Raw genomic sequence first — 26,473 nt, forward strand, 5'->3', positions numbered from 1 at the left:
CTCCAAAAGGCTGTGAAGAGTGATATCTAAGCTGTATTATGCCAATATTAAACCCACAGTTAGGAGAAGCTCCTCCAAGATTTTCTTCAGGGAAATGATACAGCAGAGAAGAGTCCCAAAATGGAAAAAAAATCAGCATTAAAATGATATAATTTCACTGATGTTTATCTATCTAGAGAACATTATTTGATCCTTTCCCAAATAGAGAATTCCTTCAGTTTAGTAACCACAGCTGATACAGCTGCATGGGGATGCTGAACAGTTGTTTCTCGTAACTCAGTGCTTGGGGACAGTCATTTAGACATCATGACAAATGGATGTCTATCTGATTAAAACAACTTTTATTTGGTTAGCCTTTCACCTCAGAAAAATCACTACTGAAGCTTTTTGCAATATAAACCAGCTGTTGACAACACAAAGAAATATTTAAGTGTGCCAAACAGCTTGTGTTATGTTATCAAGTGTTAATTAAGCTTTCATTAAACAAACTCAGTGACAAACTTTTCTTTTAATAGCTTTATGCATCTGCATAAGGAATTTATGGTGTAAATAAACTTTTCACAAAGTTTTTTTTTTCTTTTTCACAGCCTTAAAACCTGAGTGCAGCCAGCCAGTAACTAAAATGGAGTAAACAATCCATAGAGAAATACATTTATCTTCACTAATTATTCAGACCTTTGGATACTTGTGAATTTGTTAAGACTAGAAAAACTTTGTCAAGTTTTACCATTTACTAGCAATAATAAATGCATCTGTCTCTGACAGGCTTAGGAGCTGACAGTCTTAAGCAAACACTAAATTTCAGCCCAAAGGACTGCTTTCCAATGAGCATTTTTGTCAAGTCTTTTTTCATGATTTGTAATTTAACATGGATCACTGGTACTGTAGATTAGTGCTTCTCTTTCCAAACTGGACAAGTATGATAAAAAGAATAAATATTACTCAAACACCACAAAAAAAAACCAACAAATTGTTCTATTTTAAAAACAACACAAAATTAAATTGCCAAAATGCATTATCATAAGCAAATGGACAAAAAAATGCAGATTTTTCTAAAACAAGTCCTAAATTTTTTACACAACAGAACAACCAAGCTACAATCACTAAATAAATTTTAATTGCATGGTTTCCTTTAAAGTGATGGAGATGAATTAGGCTTCCCTGACCTGGTTTGACTTAACACTCCACTCAGCCATCTGCACTTGGCTCCCTCTACTATGAAAGGAGTCAGACTGCTCTTTTGGAGACCCATCTCTTGGAAGGTAACTCAGCCATAGGACCAGCAGCTAAATTTAGTCTCACAGTTAGCTCAGCAAACACATGGAACAGTCAGACCACCTTTCTGAAGCAGAACACTTCCTCCTGCACAAACCCTGGACTTGTGGCTGCTAAGGGACAGAGATGTGCTCATCTCATGGCTCTTTAGAAAAAAAAACAAAACCACAAACCAAAACTCCTGTCACCTTGTAAACCAACACTAGAGCAGACCTGGAAGGGAAAACTTACTTATAAGATATATACAGATGCCCAGATTTAATGGTCTGGTACTGAAAGCAACTGGATTGCAGTTTGTATTACTCCAGCCTGGGATTAAAAGACTTCCCTGAGCACTGAAAATGCACTGAGATTTGTTTGTGGATTAAGGTGCTACCTTCCTGGACTCCTCACTCTCCAGCTGAGCAGCAGCTAACACTGTTAAGCTCATCATGATTTGTTATCATACTAAAATGACAATTTTTTGCACTTGTAGGTGACAAGCACCTACAGAACCATCCTAAGTACCTTTATCAACTCTTTGCTCTCTTGCACTGAGCATGATCTGAAGGAGATGAAGTGCTGCAACAATCCTCAGCCCCACACTCAAGGAACTTTCCTACAAATTGTTGTGTGAGCAGGTCAAATTATGTTGCTACAGTCAGTTCTAAGAAGACCATTACAGGTCCTAATGATCCTTTCTTGTTTGGTTATTACTACTAACCATGTTGATCTTACCTTCTTAACACTCCCAAATCCTTTTGGGTCCATTCTGCACCTGTATGTGCTAGGGTAGCACTGGCATGATTGAACTTATTTACATTCTGTAGTATATTTAAATAATTTTCTAACAAGAAGTCTGAATTAAATGTGTATTTATGGACTTTGTGAACCTGCTAATGAAATCTCTGCCCTGCAAAGTGTGCATCATCTCCATTTCCCAGTCCTCCAAACATGCTACATTCAGCAAAGCCCCTTTGTGTTCACTCTACAGAGAGATCTACTCACAAGACCCCAAAAATGCAGTGCTTACTTCTTCCTTTTTCCATTCAAAGGAAAAGGATAACCAAAGAATTTGACCTAGGACAGTAAAATCTACTGTTATCTAATAAGAATTTTTTATTACTCAGACTAGGTCACAACACAAGTCATTTATTTTAACAGGACATTTATTATAACACAAACTCATCTATTAGTATCTATTAAATAACACTGTGACTCCTTATCCAGCCCCCTAATAAACTGTAGAAGTCATACATGATTTGTACAGTAACTTTACCTTAATTGTCCATGTCCCAGGCTCTGGATCTTTGACATTTACTACCTTTGCAGAGTTGTGGATATTAAGCAATTCATTCAGTCCTGATCCTTTAGTGATCTGCTTGCCTAAATAAAAAGAAAAATTAAAAAAAAATCATACTAATGTATTTTTGATACTTGACTTACATTTACAAGTCAAAATTCCCTGCAATTCATTGCCAGGATACTAAAATGCTTATTTACTTTCACTCTTCTCTTTCACCTGGGCAATTTAATACAAGAATACAGTGCTGTGGAAACCCAGGAACTGGGAACAATTCAAGCTTTCTTCACAGAAAATCCTCAGGCTCCATCCTCTAAATCTTTTTCAAGCAGGATAAACTCCACAAGGCTTCCTGGCAGAGGGGCAGCAGTATGGGAGTAAGGGTAGGAATGCACACAAGATCCTCACAGAGGATTTAGCTCATTAGGCATGGCAGACATTAATAAAAGAGTGCAAGTTTTCCTACTGCACCATACCACACTTTATATGTACAACTGCATAAAATGTATGGATGCCTGCATGCAGGAACTGGTTCTCTAGAGAGGCATTTGATCCCTCAAGGCTGACTATGAAGCACCATCACCACTAAAATCACACACAGAACAGAGAAAAGTGCAGTGAAATGCTCAGAATTGGGAGGATTTCCAGTTTGCTTTGAGTCAGAAAAATGGAGCATTGGGAACAATTTAAATATCAGAAGTGAATATAGCCAAAGATCTTGTATTTTAAAAATAAAACAAAATTAAAGAATATCCTGATATTGTTTTTCAAAATAGAGAAAACATTTATAAATCACAAATAAGGCCTTCTCTACTGGAGACAACAGAGATGGTTTGTCTTTTTCCTTCCATTTATTTTTGCTAGCCCAAAAGCAGGTACAAGTTACTTCACCTAATGGATCATGGATTTCAATTGCTGGTGAAGGACCACTCAAAGACACCGTAACCTCTTTCAGACTTGGATCAAAAGGGATCTGCCAAACATTAACAGCCATGGCCAGATGGTCTGTAGACAAGAGATGCACTTTGGAGGCTTGAACTGCTTCTTCAACCCATTTCAACACCTGGAAGAGACAACAACAGTTGTTACTATATTGTCAGCTGTATTTCATAGAATCATAGAATCCTAGAACTGGCTGGGTTGGAAGGGACCTCAGAGATCATCAAGTCCAACCCTTGATCCACTCCCGCTGCAGTTCCCAGCCCATGGCACTCAGTGCCACATCCAGGCTCTTTGGAAAGATCTCCAGACACGGAGAATCCACTACTTCCCTGGGCAGCCCATTCCAATGCCTGATCACCCTCTCCAGAAAGAAATTCTTTCTAATCTTACCAATAGTAGAACATTTTAGAATTTCCCCTAATCCTCCCTAACCTATTATCAGGTCACTTCAATATTTGAAGTTTAAGCCCCTGCCTTGTTTTCTCTATATATTGAATTCAAGCAAAGTTACCTCATTAACTTGTTTTTTGTCCAGGTGAAAAATCTGGCCAGAACTTGTTGAGGCAATTTCTTCATAGACCTTGTAACCAATATGATTCCTGTCATCACAGTCTCCAGTCAGTACAAACACTACCTGTAATTAAAAATTAAAAGTCATTTGACACATGGTGTAGATTCTAGGAAGACATTGCAAAGACAGCACTGAGCCATAATAACAAGGGAAATGTATCACTTGGTCTGGGTTCATATTATTTAACATCAAGAATACCATGTTGCACTCATTAAGGATGGAAAAAGCAATAAAGCAAAAAAGAAGAATCACTTTAGATGCAACACTACTGGCACTTGCACTGTACAGAATACTTATTTCAGAACAGTGTAAAATATCCACAGAGTTGGCAGGCTGACCAAGTGGCAGAAGGATTAGGATTAGGGTTGGGCACTGTTCAATTCACAGCACAGGAGAGTTTTACCCTTCAGTGCTGAGAAAATTAAATACATTAAATTAAATAAAAAAATAAAATTAAATAAAAATAAAATTAATATAAATTAAATAAAAATTTAAAATAAAAATAAAAATTAAATTTAAATTAATCTAATTTTAATTAAAATTAAATTTAAAATATATTAAATAAAATTAAATAAAATTAAATGCATATGTATTAAATACATAAACCTGCTCAGAACATACATCTCCTCTGTACCTGGGATTGTTTTTGCTGGATGAGCTGAAGCACTTCATGGGTGAGTCTATAATCTTTGGATCGTGCATCAGTGAATACATAGATGAAAGAACCAGGGAGAGAGATCTCCAGGGCAATCTTTATTGCTCCAATGCTCATCTCTGGACAGTCTCCACCACCCTGTTCATAATTAAAAGAAGAACAAAGAATACCAAATAAGTTACTTTATTTTGGGACACTCAAGCCAGACACCTTTGCAGCTTCTGATACTTTGCTTTTTTTTTTATCCTAAGCATTTTCTGGTTTCTGCAGAGTGCTGCCACAGCCTCACACTCACAAGCAAATCACTGCAACAAATTCCTTGCAGAAAATAAAGTCAAAAGTAGGGTTGTGGTTAGCCCTGAAATCAGCTGGTGTGGTGGACACACTTGACCCTTCTGGGAGCACCATGTTTTGTTTAGCTCCAGTTCTTGTGAGAGGTCAATTTCCTGCACTCACACGCTCCCTCCCTGGCTGACAGTCCCATTGCTCCAGCAGTATGAATCAGTCCTGGGGGGTCATGATGAGAGGCACAGAGGGGAAATTATCTCAGCCAAGCAGTGCTGAACTCCAGGAGGACCTTTACAGAACAGAACAGCAAGAGCTTGACCTAAAGCTCTGAGTGCAGGGCAGGCAGTGAATGCCCAGGTGGCCAAGAAGGCCAATGGCATCCTGGGCTGGATCAGGAACAGCGTGGCCAGCAGGTCCAGGGAAGGGATTCTGCCCCTGTGCTCAGCCCTGGGGAGGCCACAGCTTGAGTCCTGTGTCCATTTCTGGGCCCCTCAGCTCAGGAAGGAGATTGAGGTGCTGGAGCAGGTCCAGAGAAGAGCAAGGAGGCTGTGAAGGGATCCAGCACAAGTCCTGTGAGGAAGGGCTGAGGGAGCTGGGGGTGTTGAGGCTGGAGAAGAGGAGGCTCAGGGGAGACCTCATCACTCTCTACAACTCCCTGAAAGGAGGTTGGAGCCAGGGGGGGGTTGGGCTCTTTTCCCAGACAACTCTCAGCAAGACAAGAGGGCAGGGTCTCAAGTTGTGCCAGGGGAGGTTTAGGTTGGAGATGAGAAAGAATTTCTTTCTGGAGAGGGTGATCAGGCATTGGAATGGGCTGCCCAGGGAAGTAGTGGATTCTCTGTGTCTGGAGATATTTCCAAAGAGCCTGGATGTGGCACTGAGTGCCATGGGCTGGGAACTGCAGTGGGAGTGGATCAAGGGTTGGACTTGATGATCTCTGAGGTCCCTTCCAACCCAGCCAATTCTATGATTCTATGAAATCAGCACAGGGACAGCACTGATGCTGTGATCCAGTGCCCTGAGCTGCTGAGCAGGCAGCTGCAGAGATGGACACTTTGCAGACCATGGGTTCCAATCTTTTGGAAAAGAAGAGCTTGTTCTGGTTTTGCAATTTCTGAGTGCAATATTTTCATCTGTTTTACACACAGAACTCTTTACAATAATTTGTCTTCACCTTCACTTTAGCTTGTTTAATTAATGAGAATATTTGCTCTCCATGCAAAATGAAGCTACCTCCACAATATGAATTCTTGCATTTTTTAACTGCCTTTCAAGGAAAAATGGTAACAATAAACATGCAGATGTTCAATTTTTGGGGAGAACTACTGCATCTTGTCCTATCTGCTCTGTTCTAATCAGTTTTTAAATTTGCATTCTGGCTCTTTACTGATATCATGCATGAATGCAAGAAAGTAAAAGTTGTAATTCAGCTGAGTGAGCACATCTTGATATTAATTACATAATGTGTAATCAATCAGAATTAGAGAGGTCTTAAATTCATTAGGCAGTAACTTTTAAACAACTTGCTTCTAACTTGAGAGTTTTAAATTCCCAAAAGCTTCATCTAAATAATAAAACAGCTGCAATTAATTTATTTATTTAGAAAACAAAAATTGAAGACTGGAAGGATTTTAAAGCTTAATTTCCCTCTAAAGGGAAAGGAAAGGCATGCTGGTTGGCATTTTCTGCCTCCTTGAAAACTTACTATTGTTTTATCCAAATTTCTGTCTTTCTGCCAACTTTTAAAGCACTCATTCTTGCCAGACTAGCACTATTGGCTTTCAAACAATCCTTCATTACAATGATTACACCCCGTAGATGTTTCTAGAAGATTGTTCTTTAAGACAGGAGAGTGTCTGGCACTGCTAACTCCAGCAAGGTTCTCCACAGGTCAGGAGGATTTTGCATGATTAAAAACACAACAAGAAGATCCTATTTTCTTTCAGTCAGGGTAATTACATTCCAAAGACTTCTCTTTCCTTCTGGGACCTGATCCAGATGTCAGTTGTGGTTCATTCTTTCATTCTCACCCAGGGAAACTCCACCAAGGGCTGATACACTGATGTGTTAGATCCAAAGTGCCATTTTTACTCCAGAGCACAGCTACAGAAGCCACTCACAGTTTGTGTAAGTCAAGAGCCTGATGCTTGTGAACCAGTGGGTTCTAAGTACTGTATGGCAGGGAAGGCATCACCTATGTCATACTTGATAGGTCTTGAGGGCCTTTTGTACCTTAATTAGTAATAGGTTTTAATGGCAAATAAGCTCCAGAAGGCAATAAAACATTCCCTAAAAGTGTCAGTGAGCAAATGGCAGAACCAGTTGAATTCAAAACATATGTCAGCATTATCTGTTTTTCCTGAGATAGTGAACTAAGTCCCTATACAGTGATGTAAACTAAGACAAAGCACTTAATTGTAATCAGAAATAAAGATAATCAGGTAATATAAATGACTGAGGAGATAAAATGACAGAAGTAATTGGCCTACACCCCAATAGAGCATCCTAGCAGAAACACCAACTCTAGAGGAAAGATTAGAAGGAGCAAAGAGGGCCTTTGCTACAGCCATATAGAGAAAAAACAATTTACTCACCTGAACGTAAAGTTCCCTGAGTTCAAATTGGAATTTCTTGGGATCTGTGGTTATTGTCACTGGACCAATTTCTAGGATGAAAAAAAAAAATGGAAAATACAAGAAAATAAAAAAGTTATCAAAAAGACAACTTCAAATGGAAAGCTATTTCAGATTTACAGGAATCTAGTAGGAAAAAACAAGCTTTAAACATTTAACAGAAAGGATTAGTAGAGAATGATACACCAAAGAAATCTATGATTCCAAACCTAGTGACTCCAATACCATTCTAATATGATATTAGAATATCATCTAAAAAAGAATTGTATCTTTTTATGTGTCTTAAACATTTATAGGCCCATAAGGCATCTCATGTTGTCTTTCTTTCAAGTTTACTTTTTACCAATCATTTCATTGCTCATAGTAATCAGAATGGAACAAAATTCCCAAAAAAAATCTCTGAAGATGATACCACATTAGCTTCACTGCTGGATTTAAAAATGGGACACCTCCCACTAGATGAGGTTACACTGCCAGGGAAGGGGTATCCACAACTTCCTTGGGCAACCTGGGATCTCATCAACCTCATAGTGAAGGATTTCTTCCTACTGTCTCCTCTAAATCTCTCCTCTTCCAGTTTTAAACCGTTATCTCATCTGGCAAAAGAATCAAAACCCAGAACTCATCCCCACAGCAGTCAAGCAATTAATCTCCAAGAATATTTGTTAAATAGATCCTGCTGCATAGAAGTTCCCACTTCTGGCTGTGCTGCCAAGGATTTGGCTAGAAGCCACACATACTTACTTCTCACTCTGGATAGAGAATCTGCAAATTCACTAATCTGATGTAAGCTCCCCAGTTCAGAAACAATCCCCAAATTCATGTCATAAGCATAATTTCTGCTGACAGTCATTTGGTGTTTAAAACTGAGATCTTAGCCAGACAGGAAAACACCTTGTGATGGACATCATAATTTTAAAATCAGCTGTAAAAAGAGTAAGAGAACCAAAGCTGGAAGAGAGTCATGCACTCATTCAGAAAGCACCTATTTCAGCTTCCTTCTCCAGTTGTGAAAGAGCAGCTCTGGGGTTTATCACCAGCAACTCCATCAGCTGCAGAGGGAACTGGAGGCAGCAGTCAAGGAGCCACCTGGGCCAGGGGAGCCCTCAGCTCAGTGTGACCTGGCCCCAACTCAGGAGTCTACATCCTAAAAGTTTATCAGTCACATTCTTCTTCCTCCTTGGTTCTGTACTTAAAAATCTCCTGGCCATGAAGTTTTCAAGTAGATGATGCTGCTGTACAAAGCTGAAGGATGTTACTGGTGTCTCCACATTTCAGAATCACAGAATCATTTGGGTTGGAAAGGAGCTCTGAGATCATCAAGTCCAACCCTTGATCCACTCCCGCTGCAGTTCCCAGCCCATGGCACTCAGTGCCACATCCAGTCTCTTTTGAAATATCTCCAGACACAGAGAATCCACCCCCTCCCTGGGCAGCCCATCCCAATGCCTGAGCACCCTCTCTGGGAGAATTTCTTCCTAATAGTCCTGAAGTCCAGGCAGACTCCATCCACAGCCTTCCCCTCACACAGCATCAGGTCACCTGTTGATAAAAGGAGCTCAGGTTGGGCAGACAGGACCTGCCCTTCCTAACCCCGTGCTGGCTGGGTCTGTCCATCCTGTGGAGCATGTCAAATATGGTATTGATTAAAGCTGAATGGACTACCCACACCTCAGACTCCACTGCAAAAAAATAAGCACACTCCTGGCTTTGCCTGCTGTCCTCTCCATCCACTTAAACAGGTAAAGAAAAAGCCTCTACTAACACCAAGCGGCACAGGGCAATGTCCTCCCTCCTTGTGTCAGCTCCAGGAGGCAGCCAGCATGCAGGTTTGGCTCAGGAGAAACTCAGAACTGAGCCACCAGAAATTAATTTTTAAGGCCCCAAAGCAGAGCTCACAACCATAACACTGATCCCCCTTTAGGTGGATGGGGCCTGGCCCTGGCAGATGCCATTGATAAATCCCACAAGTGGCATTTGTCTCCTTCTCACTGGCAGTTCATTTACAAACACATTGTGGGTTTTGCCAACTCTTCTACACAAGCAATAGCTCTAGGCATCACATTACAATAAGGTTCATGAGAGTTCAACTGGGGAGCTGCTAATCCATGCAGATTTACCCCTGCTCATCTCTGCATCACTGCTGCCTGCAATGGGCCATGGTGTCAGCAGCATCAGCAGGGTCTCACTCTATCCCAGATTTCTATCACCCCTTGGGAAGGGCTCAAAGCCCTGGCTCTGACTGCAGGGAACACAACACAACATCTCACACTGTGCAGTCTGAACAGAACAGGAGGTTAATGGCAATAGGAAAGCTGGAAAGCTGCTTCCTGGCTTTGGAAGAAGAAAACTTCCTTGGGCAACCTGTGCCAGTGTCTCACCACCCTCCAATTAAAGAATTTCTTCCTAATTTCTAACCTAAATCTCCCCTCTTCAAGTTTTAAACCATTTCCCCATGTCCTCCTACTACACCCCTGTGTCAAAAGCCTCACCTCAGCTTTCCCATAGCCCCTTCAGGTCTTCTAAGGTCACCTCAGAGCCTCCTCTTCTCCAGGCTGAACAACCCCAATCCCTCAGCCTGGCTTCTCAGGGAGGTGCTCAGCCCCCTGAACATTTCAGTGGCTCTGCTCAGGACACATTCCAGAAGCTCTATTTACTAAAAAGCAGGAGTTGCTCTAGATGGTACTACAGCAGTGTCCCCCCTCCAGTAGTTCACTGCTACTGTCCTAGGAGAGCTGGCAGGTAACAACTCCTCAGTTTCTCCAGGGCAAAGCCAAGTGGCTTAGCATATAGCAAGGGATTCATTTCTCTTTTAATTATTTATGGCTTGGTAACACTCCAGTAGTGCTAGAAAATGAAACTCATAAAAAAAAACCTCTACACCATTAAAATAGAAAGGAAAAATAATAGTTTTCAATACACATTACAAATTAGTAACTTCAGTGGCCCAAAACTGTCACACAATCATCTTTCTTGATGAAGAGCATGTCCCAGACAGAATGAATTCTTCTAGCTGCAGCTAGTCTTAAAGTAGCTTGATCTTACCCTTCTACCTTGGATTCTGTGTTCTGGAGTGGGTTACTTGGTTCTCCTGCTGCAAGGTCTCCCTGGCATTCCCTCCAGTGCCAATCTCACTCCTGACATCCATCACAGGCAGCAAGACTTGAGAGTCCAGCCATCTAATAGCTCATCACTGAATCTTCAGCTAACTGCCCATTTCACCTCCACTTAAACACCTTTCCAAACACATTTTTCCAACAAAAGGGCCTGATGAGAGCTCAGGTTTGCTAGGTTAAGCTGTCTTGGTACAACCTAGCTGCAAAGCAAGGCAATACAGACCTAGAAAAGGAACATCTTAACTACAGACACTGTTAAACAGCACAAGCAGCTCAGGTATGAAGAAAACAGACTTCTGAATGCCTCCATCTTCAGGAGAACTTCACTGCCCCATGCAACTCTTGGCCTCAGGACAGGACAGCATTATGGAATAGCTTCTCCTCAAAGAGTGGTTTCTTGAGGAAGGTACCCCTGCCAACCCCTGTCTGCTTTTGAACATCTTCTCAAAAACTCTATCACTCCAGCCACGAGGGTTCCACCACCAACAGCTGAGAAACCAGAGCATCTGTCCAGCCCAGAGCAGTTTTCTAGCCCAGAGCAGAGTCTTCCCTAAGGAAGCACAGATGGATGAACTGATGGTTGGGCTGATACTCAGAGCTTCTCATGCTTTATGTCTTGCATCTAAAAGAAGGCTCAAAACCACAGCAAAACCACAAAGTTCTTAATGGCATTCACAGACCAACATGAAATTTGTTATAATAGCCAGGCTGGTTTTCTCCAACCCTAACACCAAGGAACAGAGACTGTACTTTTCTGATTAGCTTTTTAAACCACAGCCTGGAAACCCCTGAGGAACCATCTGTTTTTACAAACTGTCCACTGGTACAGAATCACAGAATGTTTAGGTTGGAAGAGCCCTCCAAGATCATCCAGTCCAACCTCTGACCAAGACCATAATCTAAATATTCATACTGAAGACAACCATGGTGAAGCCTGTCACTACATGGGATTTGGAAGAGATTTAGATACAGACACAGATAATCATTCAGTACTTGATAAGCTTTCATGTTACTGCAGTACAAAATAGCACCCAAATGATTAAGAATGTATTTCTGAGGTTTAAAACACCAGTTTTGCCAAAGGATCTCTTTTTTGCCCAAGATAAATCTTTAAGGCCTCGCACAGAAACATCTCAGCATATGTGTAAATCATATCAAAATCAGCAGGCACTATATAAATATATATTTATAATAAAAGCATTCTTAAGCATTTTGCTTAACTGCAGGCAGACTTTGTTTATGCCCAATGTCTCCAAGTGGTGAAGGAGGTGGCATTTCCCATCTACCATCCCTTCTTTATCCCTTGAATAAGAGCTGGATTTCCCAAGCAGGATTATTTATCATCATGTGAAGGTAAAAACATTGTAGCAGTAGAAATCCAACTGTAAAGACGTTAATACAAATGTTATGGATTCATTTCTGGAAGGATTGCATGGCCCAAGACCCCAGTGTAAACTCTATAAACATAGATAAAACTGTCCAAACTCCTAACCTTAACAATAAAGCCAATTTAATTCACAGAATAACCTCCACAAAATTCCAGATGTCTCTCACACATGGTAAATTAAAATACTCTGTAATAAAGTTCAGAGTGCACTTCAACAAAGCTCGTGTAAGGTCAGGAAATATAAACAAAAAGCAGGAAAAATTTGATTCATCTCATTCTCCAAAGTCTCAGCTTGTATTTACGAAGCTCTTTTAAACATGTTATGTTGCTGATTAACAGTAATGCCTTAAGGCACAACCTTTTTCTTTCTTCTGATCTTCAGAGTTAAAAACTGCTTTGAAATGTCACCATGGCATACAATCCTTAGTCAGTTATAAGGTCAGAGAGCACCCTATAATTTAAAACACCACCCTTTTAATTGACAAAACTGAGTCAAGTAGTGAAAGCATGAAGAGATTCAGATCTTATCCTGAGTACAATGAAATGTTAAACAGTGCTGGAAAAGAAATGGAAAACAGCTGAGCTAATAGAAACTAGACCCTGCTTAAACAATCTTTTCATCAAGTAAATTTCACCTACGTTGTTACTCTTGGAGTTTGGGAAAGTAGGATGAATCAGCATGATCTGAAGTGATTTGAAAGGATATTTAGGAAATATGTAATGTTTGAGCAAATTAAGAAAGGGGACAACCAAAGCCAGAGTCTTATCTCAGTTACACTGGGGTAAATCCAAGCCAACAGCACTGACTGTAATGGAATTACTGTGGATTTACTCCATGTTAACCAAGATAAAACCTGCTCAATGAGACAGAATATCAAAGTGGAAAAAAAAAACCTTTTCTGTGTACACAACAGGAAATTTCATTGGAAGTAACTAAGAAACTGTTAATGCTATGTAGCTACAACACAAGAGGTGAGAATACTTGAGTCATCACATAAGAATCTACAGTCAAAATTCCTCAAGTTTGAAAAGACTTCTGGATTTCAAATCTGTCTTTGAACAAGCTTTATGCAAATTAAAGAGATAATTCAAAACATGCTGCAGTTATTGAAGGCTTTTCTTGTTTGCTTCATCTCAGCATCACCAGCAGGTCCAGGGAGGTGATTCTTCCCCTGTACTCAGCGCTGGTGAGGCCACACCTCGAGTACTGTGTCCAGTTCTGGGCCCCTCAGTTTAAGAAGGATGTAGAGGTCCTGGAACAGGTCCAAAGGAGGGCAACCAGGCTGGTGAAGGGACTCGAGCACAGGCCCTATGAGGAGAGGCTGAAAGAGCTGGGGCTGTTCAGCCTGAAGAAGAGGAGGCTCAGAGGAGACCTCATTGCTGTCTACAACTCCCTGAAAGGAGGCTGTAGCGAGGTGGGAACTGGACTCTTTTCACAGACGACCTTCAACAAGACAAGAGGACACAGTCTTAAGTTGTGCCAGGGGAGGTTTAGGTTAGATATTAGAAAGAATTTCTTCACGGAGAGGGTGATCAGGCTATGGAATGGACTGCCCGGTGAGGTGGTAGATTCTCCGTCCCTGGAGACATTTAAAAAAAGACTGGATGTGGCACTCAGTGCCATGGTCTAGCAACTGCTCCGGTGGGTCAAGGGTTGGACTCGATGATCTCTGAGGTCCCTTCCAACCAGGCTAATTCTATGATTCTATGATTCTATGATCTCAAACCATTCTCTTTACAAAATCAGACTCATCCCCATGAAGCAGGCATGCAACAGCATCATCCTAATTCCCTCCTGTCCTTCACAGAGATAAATTCACCCTCTCCCACCACTCACTAAGCTGGAGCTCCACTCCACAAGCTCACAAACACCTCACAAACACCTGAGGTGTTCTTGTGCCTCCCCTCAAAAGGAAAAAACAGGGATAGGTACAAGTGGAGGTAGCTACCAACAAGTAGAGGTGGCTACCAACAAGTAGAGGTGGCTACCCTGAACTTAAAAGATTTGCTCAAACTGATAAAATTGCCAAATTCTTTAAAGTGCAATTTAGCCATCATTTTTATCTTCACATACCATAATCACTTTAGGTAACACAACAATATTCCATGACATTTCCAAGGGTGGGGAAAGGGCTCTACTCTTATGACATGATCTCCACTGTAAGCATCAGCAACACCAGCAATATTTAATACAAGCTTTACACACAAAGCAGCCACATTTTTTTTTCTCCCTGTCAGCATTCAGAGAGCCTGTCTAGATGTGTGTAACTCAATCTTTCCAGTTCAGTTCAGATTCCCAGCACCAGGGACACTCATCCTGGTCCACCTGCCCCCATCCAGCTAACCTGGAACCATCTGGGAGAGAACCTGGAATTGCCAAGTGGCACCCATGGAGGGGCAGAAAGGGCCAAAGCCCCATAGATGAGAGAAGTAGATAAGTAGTGCAGAGAGAGCAGTATTTTCTTTGTCCAGTACAGCTTTCAAAAAAATAAAAATAAAAATGTAGATTCAGCCAAAATTTCCAAGAGCAAAACACCAGAGGCCATTGGTGCAAAGCAGACACAGAATAAACTCCAGAAACAAAATACCAGAGGCCATTGGTGCAAAGCAGACACAGAATAAACTCCAGAAACAAAATACCAGAGGCCATTGGTGCAAAGCAGACACAGAATAAACTCCAGAAACAAAATACCAGAGGCCATTGGTGCAAAGCAGACCCAGAACAACCTCCAGAAATAAAATACCAGAGGCCATTGGTGCAAAGCAGACCCAGAACAACCTCCAGAAACAAAATACCAGAGGCCATTGGTGCAAAGCAGACCCAGAACAACCTCCAGAAATAAAATACCAGAGGCCATTGGTGCAAAGCAGACACAGAATAAACTCCAGAAACAAAACACCAGAGTCCATTGGTGCAAATCAAACCCAGACCAAACTCCAGAAACAAAATACCAGAGTCCACTGGTGCAAACCAGACCCAGAACAACCTCCAGAAACATATTGACTGACATGGCAAATATGCCAAGTGAGAAGGAAATGGGTCCCTGGTACCACCCTGATTCCTGCAGGAATCAGCCACGAGACACCCTGGATGCTGGGAAAGATTTTTCCCTCATCTCCTGCACAAACCTTTTTGTGGCTAACTAAGCAGTTCTTTGAGAGCAAGAATATATTGCCTTTAGCAGCAACACATTTCATCACCAGGATCCAGTCTGTATCTGCAAAACACACTCCAGACTGCCAAGAAACCTTGAGATGAAGGGAGTGCTGAGAAAGAACCCTGAACCTCTGAGAGAAAAAGGTCAATGGAAAATTTGAGGAAGGGATGAGCTGAAGGCAGAGATGAAGAAGATAAAAATATGTGGGAGTTTGACAGATTAGGAAATAGAAGAAAAAGGAGTAAACACTTCAGGGATAAATAAGTGATTTGTGGGTTTGTAGTTAACCAGAGTGCTGTGACTCAGGAGTAAGGCACATGAATTCCCTGTGCTTTGATTCAACTTATGTAAAACTTAAAAGGGGAAAATGTGGCCAAAACAAAGCCAGCAAGAAACCCAAATCACCAAAACAAACAAACAAAAAAACACCCCAAAAACAAACCAACAAAAACACACACAAAAAAGACATAAAACCCCCCACAACACAGAAAAAACACAACAAAAAAACCCACTCATCTGAAAGGTCCTAAGACACCAAGATGTAGGTTTTTAAGTAACATATTGTTAAATGAGGATGTAACACTCTTGGACAAGCATCACTGCCTTAACACTGTCTCCAGATGCTGTGGGAGAGCAGACAAAATGTCATCCCAAGCAGTGCACACCATCCTGTGCTTCAGCAGCTTACCTGGGTGACTCTGGGGTTTGGGTTTACCCAGATCCAGGTAAAAGATTCCCAGTGATGCTGAGATCTCTTATTAAAACCACACAACCATTGTATTGGTGCTGCCCCAACTGAGTAACATCAAATGGAAGAGAAGTGCCACAATGCAGTGGTTTGCCCATCACAGTTCCTCTACCTGGGTGCTCCAGCTATTGCGTGTACACAAAAGCCAGGTGCTTGCCTGACCATTTCACCTATTTACAGCCTCAAAAACTAGCTGTGATAAAAGAGGTGTAACACACAACCTCTGGAGGATTTTAGTTAATAGAAGTATAAATTAATATGGGGATATAAAAGAAATAGCAGTATTCCTAGGTATCCTAAGGTAGAGGATTTCATTTTTCCTGCACAAGTTTCCTCCTCTGTTCCTTGAGAAATGCAGGAGCATACTAGTTCAGTCAACTAAAACCTCACTAACCAAACAAAAAACTTTGTTCTGTGGAAACCAGCCTCTGACATAGCACTACACAGCTTAAGAGAATCCAGGAAATGTTTCAGTGCTATTCAGCATCCCCAGAGACACTTAACTTCAGCTCATGAAAATGCTGCTGGCCAAAGCATGAAAATGGCAATGGCTTCCTGCTCACCCCCCTCACTCCCCAGGCAATAAATGCAATTTAAACACAAGAATTGAGCAGTAACTTATAGCTATAGGTTAGAGCTGCTATCCTGAGCAAACAGACCAGACTTCTAGCTGGGACTACAGCATCACAAGACATCCCTTTATTTTCATTTAATTATGCAAACCCACCCCCCACTCACTCTAGCAGGATATTCCCAGCCTAAAACCCAGGGTCCTGTTCTGCTGTTGGTTACATCTCATTGCAGCCAAGCTCTACTGGTTGGAATTTATCCTCTAGTTATCAAACTGATCTTGGGAATTTTTATCAGGCTACATAAAATTGTCTTTAAAAGCCATCTGCATAGTTTGTGCTCCTAGGGCTGGGAAGAAAATCTTGGGAATTTGTATCAGGCTCCATAAAATTGTCTTTAAAAGCCATCTACATAGTTTGTACTCCTAAGGCTGGGAAAAACAAAAGCAGCAGTGGAAGGAAGCATGAGAGCTCCTCTGAAAACACTGAAATAAAAGATCACTCCTTTGGATTGCAATTCCAAATCCCCCAGAGGCTCATGGGGGCACCTCCAAAGAACTGTTTATAATTCTCCAAGTTCCATTTGGGAGTCCCACTCTGCTCCACACACAGGCTCTGAACACTTATGCTCTTGATTGATTGGAGCCAATATCACACACTAACTGCTGCATTACCCAAAGGCACATGGGAAGGAAGCCAATGCTCCAGAGCCAACAGATGAGACTGCTAATGGGGATAAGACTGCTGAAAAGAAATTCAACACTTTCCTTTATCTTCCTCTGCATGTGATGGATGCAGCTCATGGCTTGGTGTCTGGGAACATGTCACTTCCAAACATGTATATATTTTACCAGTAATTTCTTGCCAGCTAAAATCTGTGGCTGAGTTTGTTTTAGGAAAAAGGCCACAGCTGGAGCAGGGCCAGAAAAACTCCACTCAGTGTCCCTGTGAAGCAGAGTACCACAGATGCCAAAGAAAATCCAAATGGAAGAGAACATGGGGTAGAGACCAGCAAGCTCACAGCTCCTCATCCACACAGCCTGTTTATATTTGCAATACATATGAAAAATGTGCAGCACAGCCCCATTTGTGGCTTATCCCCCCTCCCTGATGATCTGCCTGCTGGCTGCCAGAATTACTCCCTCAGATTTCAGCCTCTGCTGAGCTCCCAGGGTTCAAATCCTGCTGACAGCCTCCAGTAACAACAAATTTGGTCTAACACATGGAGATGAGCTCCATCAGTCAGCATCCAGCAACACCCTCCAGAGATCAGTCCTTCAGTTTATAGTGGAGCTCCCTGCACAAGCTGCCTCTGAGTTTTACACAGTTTTAGCTCAAAATGTCCTACCAGGAGAAGCTCTTCAGCAGAGCTGATGTTCTGGGATGAGATCAGAACCAGGGGGGCCATCACACCTATTGTGCCATGGGAGTTGGGTTCATCTGAGCACTCAGTATCCATATGGTCAGATGAAAAACAGAATTAAAATAAATCTGAGGTTATTATTTGGACAGTCAACCCCAGAGCAGGAAAAAGCCAGGAAACAGAAACCCTCTTACTCAATTTTATAATCTAAATCCTTCTGATCCTACTTAAAAATGACATTGCAAACTGTCCCTATGCAAAATCTGAATCTTGGACATACTTCTTCATACAACCACTGCATAGGATGAACAGTCAGAACTGAAGGATCTCATCAATCAGATCTGAGCAGCACACCTAAACCAGGAAACCTAAACCAATGGCAATAGTTATAAAAAATTAATTCTCTTCAACAATATAATTGAGGGGTAAAAGGCATTCTCCAAACACATTCTCCCTGGCAGTGTGCAAAGAAAGCACATAAAGCAGCCATCTTAGAGCACATTTCATCAAACCCATTCTACTTCTATCAAAACTGTTGATTATCAAGATGTGAGCAGATCAAGCAACACCATCAGCCTCTTTCAACAGGGAAATTCTTTCATCATTTGCAAACTGAAAACCATATGTTTCCAATATGTTCTGTGATGTATGTGTCTCCATCAAAACCGAAGCTCACAGCATATGCCAAAAATCAAATCATTGATTGGAAAAAAAAAAATATATATATATACATATATACCAACTGGCACCTGAGGGCTTGCTCCAGCTGAAGGATTCCTCCTGTCATTCCTTAGGCCACATTCAAAATCCATTAACTAAATGAAATATTTGCTCCTTTTCCAAACTCCAGCTTCTCCAGACCCTCAACTGACAGAATTGAATCTTCTTTAGTATAAATTCCAAGCAGCCTTCAATACACACACACAAAAAGCACAAAGCACAAGTCAGAAAGCCTACAGAGACACCCAGCTCCTGTCAATGCAGGGTAACAGAAACAGCTCTGAGATTCCAAACCAGTTGGGATGGTGGGATGAAGGGCACCACAGGCACATTAAAAAACATCAAATCAATATAAACACATTTTGCTCACTCTTGGTTGAGGGAGGTTCAAGCACAAGTTGTATCAGCACATGAAGCCCCATCATTACTCCCTCCTCAGGACAAGTATGGTTCACCCTCCTGCAGCTCTGTATCACAGGACATCCAGCTCTCCAAAAGAATATGGATATGGCCCCATTCCTGATCTGAACCAAGCTGGTCCTCCTGGATGGCAGTGAAGCAACCATTAAGGATCACAGGGTTTCAGTTTCAGCTGCCCTCAGTTCTTTTTCCTTCCATTCTTCCCTGAGAACTCAAGCCTCCCCATTCACTACTGGTATTGGCTGCTAATTCCCCACCACAGACTGTTTTTCAGTTCTCTGCTTGTATTTCCACTTTAGAAGAGCAAGGCTGGCATTTAAAGAGGACAATATTTTCTTTTTAGGCTTCTTGCCAACTTCCTTCTGCACATTTCATTGAAAATTCACCTTCAAATGAATACTATGAGTGAGATAAAGATGTATATAATATTTATGCCTCCCTGTTCATTTCATTATTGTGTATTCTCAGAAAATAAATGCTTTCTGCATCAAAGGCTACATTTGATCTGATCAAATATCTATATTATCTATCTATATATCATTAGAAATTTGACTTGTGGGCATTTAAACCAATTCAGTAGATGCACACAGCATCAGAAATTTCTCTTTTCTCCCCACACCACAGAGCTCCCATGAAGACTTGTAGCCAATGTGGCCACTGTTAGACAATTATTACCATTATTAGGACAAACTTGGCTTCTACACATGTGGAATAACTGCTGGAAGTGACTTATAACTTAAGCTGATATTCCCATTCTAAGGAAAGGTGCAGCATTGATTGAAGCAGGGTGGAATGCTGCTAGTGTGTGATGAATTCCTACCTACTCCACTGAGAAGTGAACAAGATTTCAGGTCCATGGAGGAGTAAAGTAATGTAAAGATTCTAAGGCAACTGATAGAAACCTCTCACATTAAAACTGTTGTATTTGGGAGTCAATTTGAAACTCTGGACCATTACTTCTGCATATCTGATGGCTGAGTTTGTGATGGCCCTGTAAGAGTTACTGCATTTGAGGTACAATATGAGAAGTATATGTATACTCCAGAGAACATGTGTACACTGCTACCCACCAAAACAACACCAGTAATAATTACTGGGACAGAGTAACACTGGGATGCATTATTAATGAGCTACAGAGCTCTTCAGATAATTGTCACCACTTGGAGCTGGGGATAGCAAAGTAAAACAGAACAAGTGGTGGCTATGGTGTAAGTTCAGCAGGCAACAATTTCAAATGTAACATGAAAAATAATTACTAGTGCAAAGCAGAAGAGATCTTAATTAGTGAGTGGAACCACCACAGCCCTTGTCTTGTCCCACAGGGTCCTAGGTTGGTTTCCTCATCACCATCCACCATGGGGAGGTGGGGAACTGAGTGTGGTCCTTTGTTATCAGCCAGGCTCAAACCACAGACACTTTGAAGTAGTAATAACAATAAAGAGGCCATAAGGAAACAGTGTTTCCTGCCAAAATTGTGATGGTGAAATAATACTTCAGCAGTTAGAGCACAAAAGGGCAGGTTTAAGAGTTGTTATGGCCTGTTCTACTTACCATTTGTCTTCAGATACACCAAGACAGCACTGAACAGAAATAAATTTGCATTGTGGCTCCTAAAAGGTCAAAGAAAAACTCAAAACTTGGACATGCATCCAGTACTGCTGTCACTGTGGATCTAAACAAGTCCAAAATAAGCAACACTCAAAAAAACCTTACAAAACCTTGAATTTTTCAGATAGGATTTTCAGAAATTCCTGAGGCCCCCAGAGATCAGCTCTGACAACTTTAACCTGAGACTGTGTGATGCATCAGTAGAGCTACTGCTCAAGAACAGGGAGATCCAACGTGTTAAATCAGTGCAAGTTTTTTCCACTTTGGATTTTGGGGCTAATATAAAACCCACTCATGTCTCAAAATAAGACAACTATCTGAATTAAGTGGAGAGAATAATTTTCTTCCCCTCTGAGCTTACTCTTACCAAACAGAGCTGGGGCAACTCTTCTCTTTCTTTCCCCTAAAAAGCATAGGATTTTGGTAAGTACAAAAAAATACCCAAACAAACAAAAAACCTATCAAAGCTGCAAAAGTCAGCATTCTTAGACCTTTCATAATACCCACTGACCTTGAGCAGCCCAGCTGTTTTTATGGGTATAGCACTGCAAGTCTGTTAAATAAAGGAGACCCCAGGTTATAAAATTAAATATAATTATGTGCCTTTAGTCCATGACAAAATTAGTCAAACAAGTGGAGTGGTATCAAGGAGAAAAAAATAATACTGCATTTCTAGTTCTCCTACACATTTACTATGTGCCACTAGGTGGATGATTTAAGTTCACTGCTATTTCCCCATCTGAACAAAGCAGTATTAAGGTTTTCCCTTTTCTCTCTCTTGCCTACCTGGTTTCTAAGAAGAAGGGTCAGGAGATGCTCATTGCAGAGTATTAACAGGGAAACACCATTCTATGGACTAGGAAGTGGGGTGTTTTTTTTGTAATTAAAATCAATTGCTGGAGTTTGGGTTACAAAAGTCATTCACACTAAATGAATGCTTGATTAAATCATGCAGAGTCCTGGTTATTACTGGTATAATTCCATGAGCTTTACAGAAAAATACTAGGGATGAATTTGTCCTCCTAGGTTTATTTTCCATTCCAAAATTCCTTAATGGCATTAAGAAAAAAATAGCAAAGCTGGCCACAGATGTTAAAGAAGGACATTCTGAATCTAGTTCCATTTCCCCAGGATACAATGGGAGTTGTAGGAGATCAGGACCCACAACTACAAAAGCATTTCCTGATTTTAAGCTTTAGCTCCAATTCAAAATTTTTCCTGTGTCAAATCTTCTTAATTTGGGTCTCTTTTTCTTGCCCCCCAGTTTTTCCACTGAACACAAGTGTGGCAAGAGATTTCTTTGCCAACAGCCCTTCTGACTACACGACTTCTGTGATCATGTTTAGGCACTGAAAAACTGGAGTGATTCCTGTAATCTGTTCAAAGTGCTGCACATGCTTACAGATGAGGGGAATCCAAAACAAAAGGCTTTCTCAAAATGGAGATCTCAGCACAGCACCAGATGGTACAGCAGCAGCAGAATGTGAAATCCATTAGAATTTTTTTTCTATAATTCCATGCCAAAAAACTTCAGGCTTGTTACTAAAAATATATTTATTAATTATTACTCTTCAACCAAAATATCATAGTCTGAGCAAAATACCACTCCAGCAGGCATGGCATTACCTTTTAATCTACATCAGAGACCAGAATGTGCTGCATTAATAGGAAGCACTTTAGTCCAGTAGATACAGGAAGCTTCTTAAATAACTCAGATTGTTTATAGTTCAGATATACCTTGTGTGATGTCAAGGACTCTTGCAAGACAGATTCCTGAATGGTTTTGGTAAATACACTCTCCTTGTCAATAACTCTTTATTTATGGCACTTAGAAAGCACTTGAGCTGCTTCACTGATTGGTCCTAAGCAAGCAGTACTGCAAAGGGAATGACCAGGGCACTGCTCAGCATGCACTGTGCAACATAAATTAGGAAAATAATGGAGTTAAAAGCCAAATCCCCACTAATTTTACCTTGTAATTACCTAGCAACAAGGAGCACATCTGTATCAGGATAGCTTTATACAAAGAGATGTTTCTTGGAACTGAGACCCAACCATGTATTGCGCTCTCATTTGCCTCATGGCCCAGAGTAGCTCACAAAAACATCATAAAGAATTTGTCTGTGAGGCAGCTAGAAATAAAGATCTTTTTTTGAAGAATAAATATCAGTTAAGCAGCCAACCAGACAACTTGAGGGGAATAAACAAAAAATAGCATGTCATGCTCATCAGTTTAGTTTAGCAGTCTTCAGAAAGAACAGGTGATTTAAGGTAAATTGGACACTGTGAAATACAAGCTAAGCAATATTTTTTGTTAGATTTTTAAAGAAAAAGTTAGTTCTCTGTAGATTCAGAAAAGATGTTGAAGAACTTGTCACAACAGTATTTATTGCATTCTCTTTTCCAGTGCCTAGACTTGGTCATCATCAGATATAAAGATACCACATCATCAGCATCCTCAACCATAAAATTCAATTCTCATCCATAAAATTCAAGACACTGTCCTGTGGTGCATCCTTCTAACTCTAAGAAAGATGTAGAGATATAGTTCCCATAAATTAGAACAAATTAAAGTTTAAAATTCTTCTCCACTTCCAAGCAGCTTTATGATCTACCAAGCTATCCATCATACTTAAAATTCAGTCCCCCCTGGCAGTGCAGGGAAGTAGGATTACCATACAGAGATGCAGCAGGATACACCTAGGGATGTTTGCCAGCAGCTCTTCCTTGTGTAGGTCAGCACTGGAATCATTTAGGTTTCAGTCACTCTACTGAATGAAATCCAACATTTTCCAGGGAAGGGGATCACCCACGGAATGAGAGAGAATGGGGGAGGAGGCAAGGAAGCAAGAAGACTGTAAGGGGAAAAAATATGAAGCAAGCAGAAGGAGGTGGCAGTAGTTTTGTTGCTAGGGACATATATTTAGACCAGGAAGGTACCAGAAAGACACTGGAGAGCCAGTGGAAGTCTGTCCAGTCCTGGACAGACTGGAGAGTTGGGCTGATTCCAACGGGATGAGGTTCAACACAGCCAAGTGCCGGGTCCTGCACTTTGGCCACAACAACCCCATGGGGAGCTCCAGGCTGGGCACAGAGTGGCAGAAAGGGACCTGGGAGTCTGGATATTAGAAAGAATTTCTTTCTGGAGAGGGTGATCAGGCATTGGAATGGGCTGCCCAGGGAAGTAGTGGATTCTCCGTGTCTGGAGATATTTCCAAAGAGCCTGGATGTGGCACTGAGTGCCATGGGCTGGGAACTGCAGCGGGAGTGGATCAAGGGTTGGACTTGATGATCTCTGAGGTCCCTTCCAACCCAGCCAATTCTATGATTCTATTCTATGATTAGGGTCAGGCAGATGGGAAAGGAATGAAAATACAAAGTGCACTGAAGGAAAACTGAGTGAGGAAGAGAAAAGGCATGGTATGAAACAGAAAAAAGTGGGTACTGAAACAAAGGATTTGAAAGTAGCCCATGATGGAAGCCAAACATTGGAACTACCAGTGATACAAAAGCTGGAACTTCTTCCTACTGAGATTGCACAAGAACAAGGGACAACCTACCCAAACCTGAAAACTAAAAATGCACCATGCAAGATCAGAGTCTTGCTATCAGGGTTGGTGTAGATACCCACCAAGCCTTCTGGAAAAGAGAACTATCCACTCTTCTAGTGGATCACTTGGTGATGAAAAAGGAAGATGCAGCAAGTGTGAATATAGGGAGAAAATAAAAACAAAATACTCCTGACCCATGATATTCATTTTCTCCTCTGTCCAAGTAGAAAGAGCTCCAGGAAAAACTACCTGCTTGATCTTCTGAAAGGATATAAAGAGTCTAGGCTCTATATTTGACTAAAGTCTTTTCCTTCTTCTCTGTGGCCAGGTGATTTTTAAGTCCCATATACATGTGTCACATAAAACAACAAAAAGGTGAAGAGAGGGAAAAAAGAAAGTGACACGAAAGGTGAAAGCAGTAAGGTACATAACAGACCCTTTTGTGATAGAACATCCTGACAGTACAATGATGGAATCTCTGTTAAAGAAAAAAACCACAACACACCACAGAGAACCTATACATTCTTATAGATAACAAAAAAACCCAAAACTTTCAAAGATAAGTTTTTCTCTAATTTTCCAACCATTTGGTTTAAGGCATTTAATAACAACAGCGACACTTCTCTTGTCATCAAATGGAAACAGACACCCTTGCTTGCATCTCTAGAAAAACTGAACTGTTAAGAACTGACTTCTGCAATATCACATTCTGAAGTATTCCATGGAAATTAAATGAGAAAGGTAATTTTCAAGGGCTTTTTCCAACTCTCTAATTTTTTTCTTAAGTTAGTTCTTAGTCTGTAGTACAGCTCACATCACCAGCCTGGGGCATCCAGTTCCTATTTCCTCTTCAAATAACCCAAAGTTATTTGACAAGAAAAGAGGAATAAAGTTAGAAAGAATATGAAGGGAATAGAAAACAGATGCTGAATGAGAAGAACACACCATCTACAGGGAAGCAAAAGAAAACAACAACAAAAAACCAACAAAAAAAAGGTAAAATGAGGGAAAGAAATATGAACCCAAAGCAAAAAACACACCATGGGAAGCTTCTGGATCATTTCAGTGCAAGTTTCTGAATGTAAACAAGGGACAACAAAACTGGAGGAAAAGTGCAACTGTATTATGTGTATTAAGTGCATTCCCATAGAAGGGCATTGAAAAAAAAAACCTTAGTAGTAATACTGTTAACTATACGTGCTCTCTACTAGAAGAAAGGCTCACTGAAGCCACTTCAGCTCTTATGAGAATTACCAAGAGGAGAATCTGATCCTCTGAACTCGTTGGAGCTCTCAGAGACTTCAGCTTCAGCACGGAGAAAGGGAGGGGGGGGTCAGAAAACTTTTCAGGCAATTTACGGCCCCGGGGAGAAGAGTTTATGTGACAGAAACACTCATGTTCTTAGAAGCGCAGGAAACTCACCCAACTTTTCCCAAAAAGCCAGCCCTGAGCAGGCTGACCCTCCTGGGCATCCCAAACCCAGCGGACACCGCGCCCCTTTCCGAACCATCCCCCCCACACACACCTGGATCGTGGAACGGCACCAAGGCGAAATTGTAGAGCGGTCTCTTGGGTCTTTTTAGCGACGTTTCCAGGATTTTGGATGCTCCCTCGATAACTTGCACCAGATCGTCGTACATGGAGCCGGTCACATCAAAGACGAACGCCAGGGTGGAAGCTCCCTCCGGCACCGCCTCGCCGCCCAGTTCGGGGGCAACTGGGGAGCACTGGGCGAGCAGGAGCAGCACGGTGCCCAGAGAAGCTCCGCAAAAAGCCATCTTTTTCCCCCCAGCAACCCGGGCCGCCCTGAGGGGCACTTCCGAGCGCAGGGACCCGCGCCTGGATCCCACTCCCCTCAGCTCGGAGGGCAGGAAACGCCGCGGCTTTTGTCTGGGCGCGGCTGCGGCCCCGCTCCGCCTTTCTCACCGGGCAGGGCTGGGGTAGCACCGCCCCGAGAGAGACGGGACAGAGCCCCCTCCATGGTGCCGGAGCTGAGGCTTCAGCAGCCGCTGCTGTGAAACCCGCCGGCCTGCCCAGGCTCCCTTGGGACGATGCCCTCACCTCAGGGCTCCCTCCCGGGTCTGTCTGGACCTGCGGGATGTTCAACCCGGTTCAGAACCGGGGTGAGGTTCGGAGTGGCCCCGTCACACACCTGCCAGGGAGGTGAGGGTGATGTGCTGGCTCTAGCCC

General features: G+C 41.7%; 1 protein-coding gene across 1 annotated transcript in view; it reads right to left on the reverse strand.

The window, feature by feature from the left end:
• HMCN1 (hemicentin 1) overlaps positions 1-26,084 on the reverse strand; it is a 137,392-nt gene extending 111,308 nt beyond the window's left edge. Inside the window, exons 1-6 of the mRNA XM_030455549.1 lie at positions 25,809-26,084; positions 7,605-7,675; positions 4,705-4,863; positions 4,011-4,133; positions 3,449-3,620; positions 2,534-2,640 (exon numbers count right to left, since the gene is read on the reverse strand). Coding sequence (XP_030311409.1) covers positions 2,534-2,640; positions 3,449-3,620; positions 4,011-4,133; positions 4,705-4,863; positions 7,605-7,675; positions 25,809-26,061 — 885 coding nt within the window. The 5' untranslated portion in view covers positions 26,062-26,084. The remainder of the gene's footprint in view (positions 1-2,533; positions 2,641-3,448; positions 3,621-4,010; positions 4,134-4,704; positions 4,864-7,604; positions 7,676-25,808) is intronic.
• Positions 26,085-26,473: the final 389 nt, after the last annotated feature.

Source organism: Calypte anna, chromosome 8 (assembly GCF_003957555.1).
Source record: "Calypte anna isolate BGI_N300 chromosome 8, bCalAnn1_v1.p, whole genome shotgun sequence".
Classification (NCBI taxonomy): domain Eukaryota; kingdom Metazoa; phylum Chordata; class Aves; order Apodiformes; family Trochilidae; genus Calypte; species Calypte anna.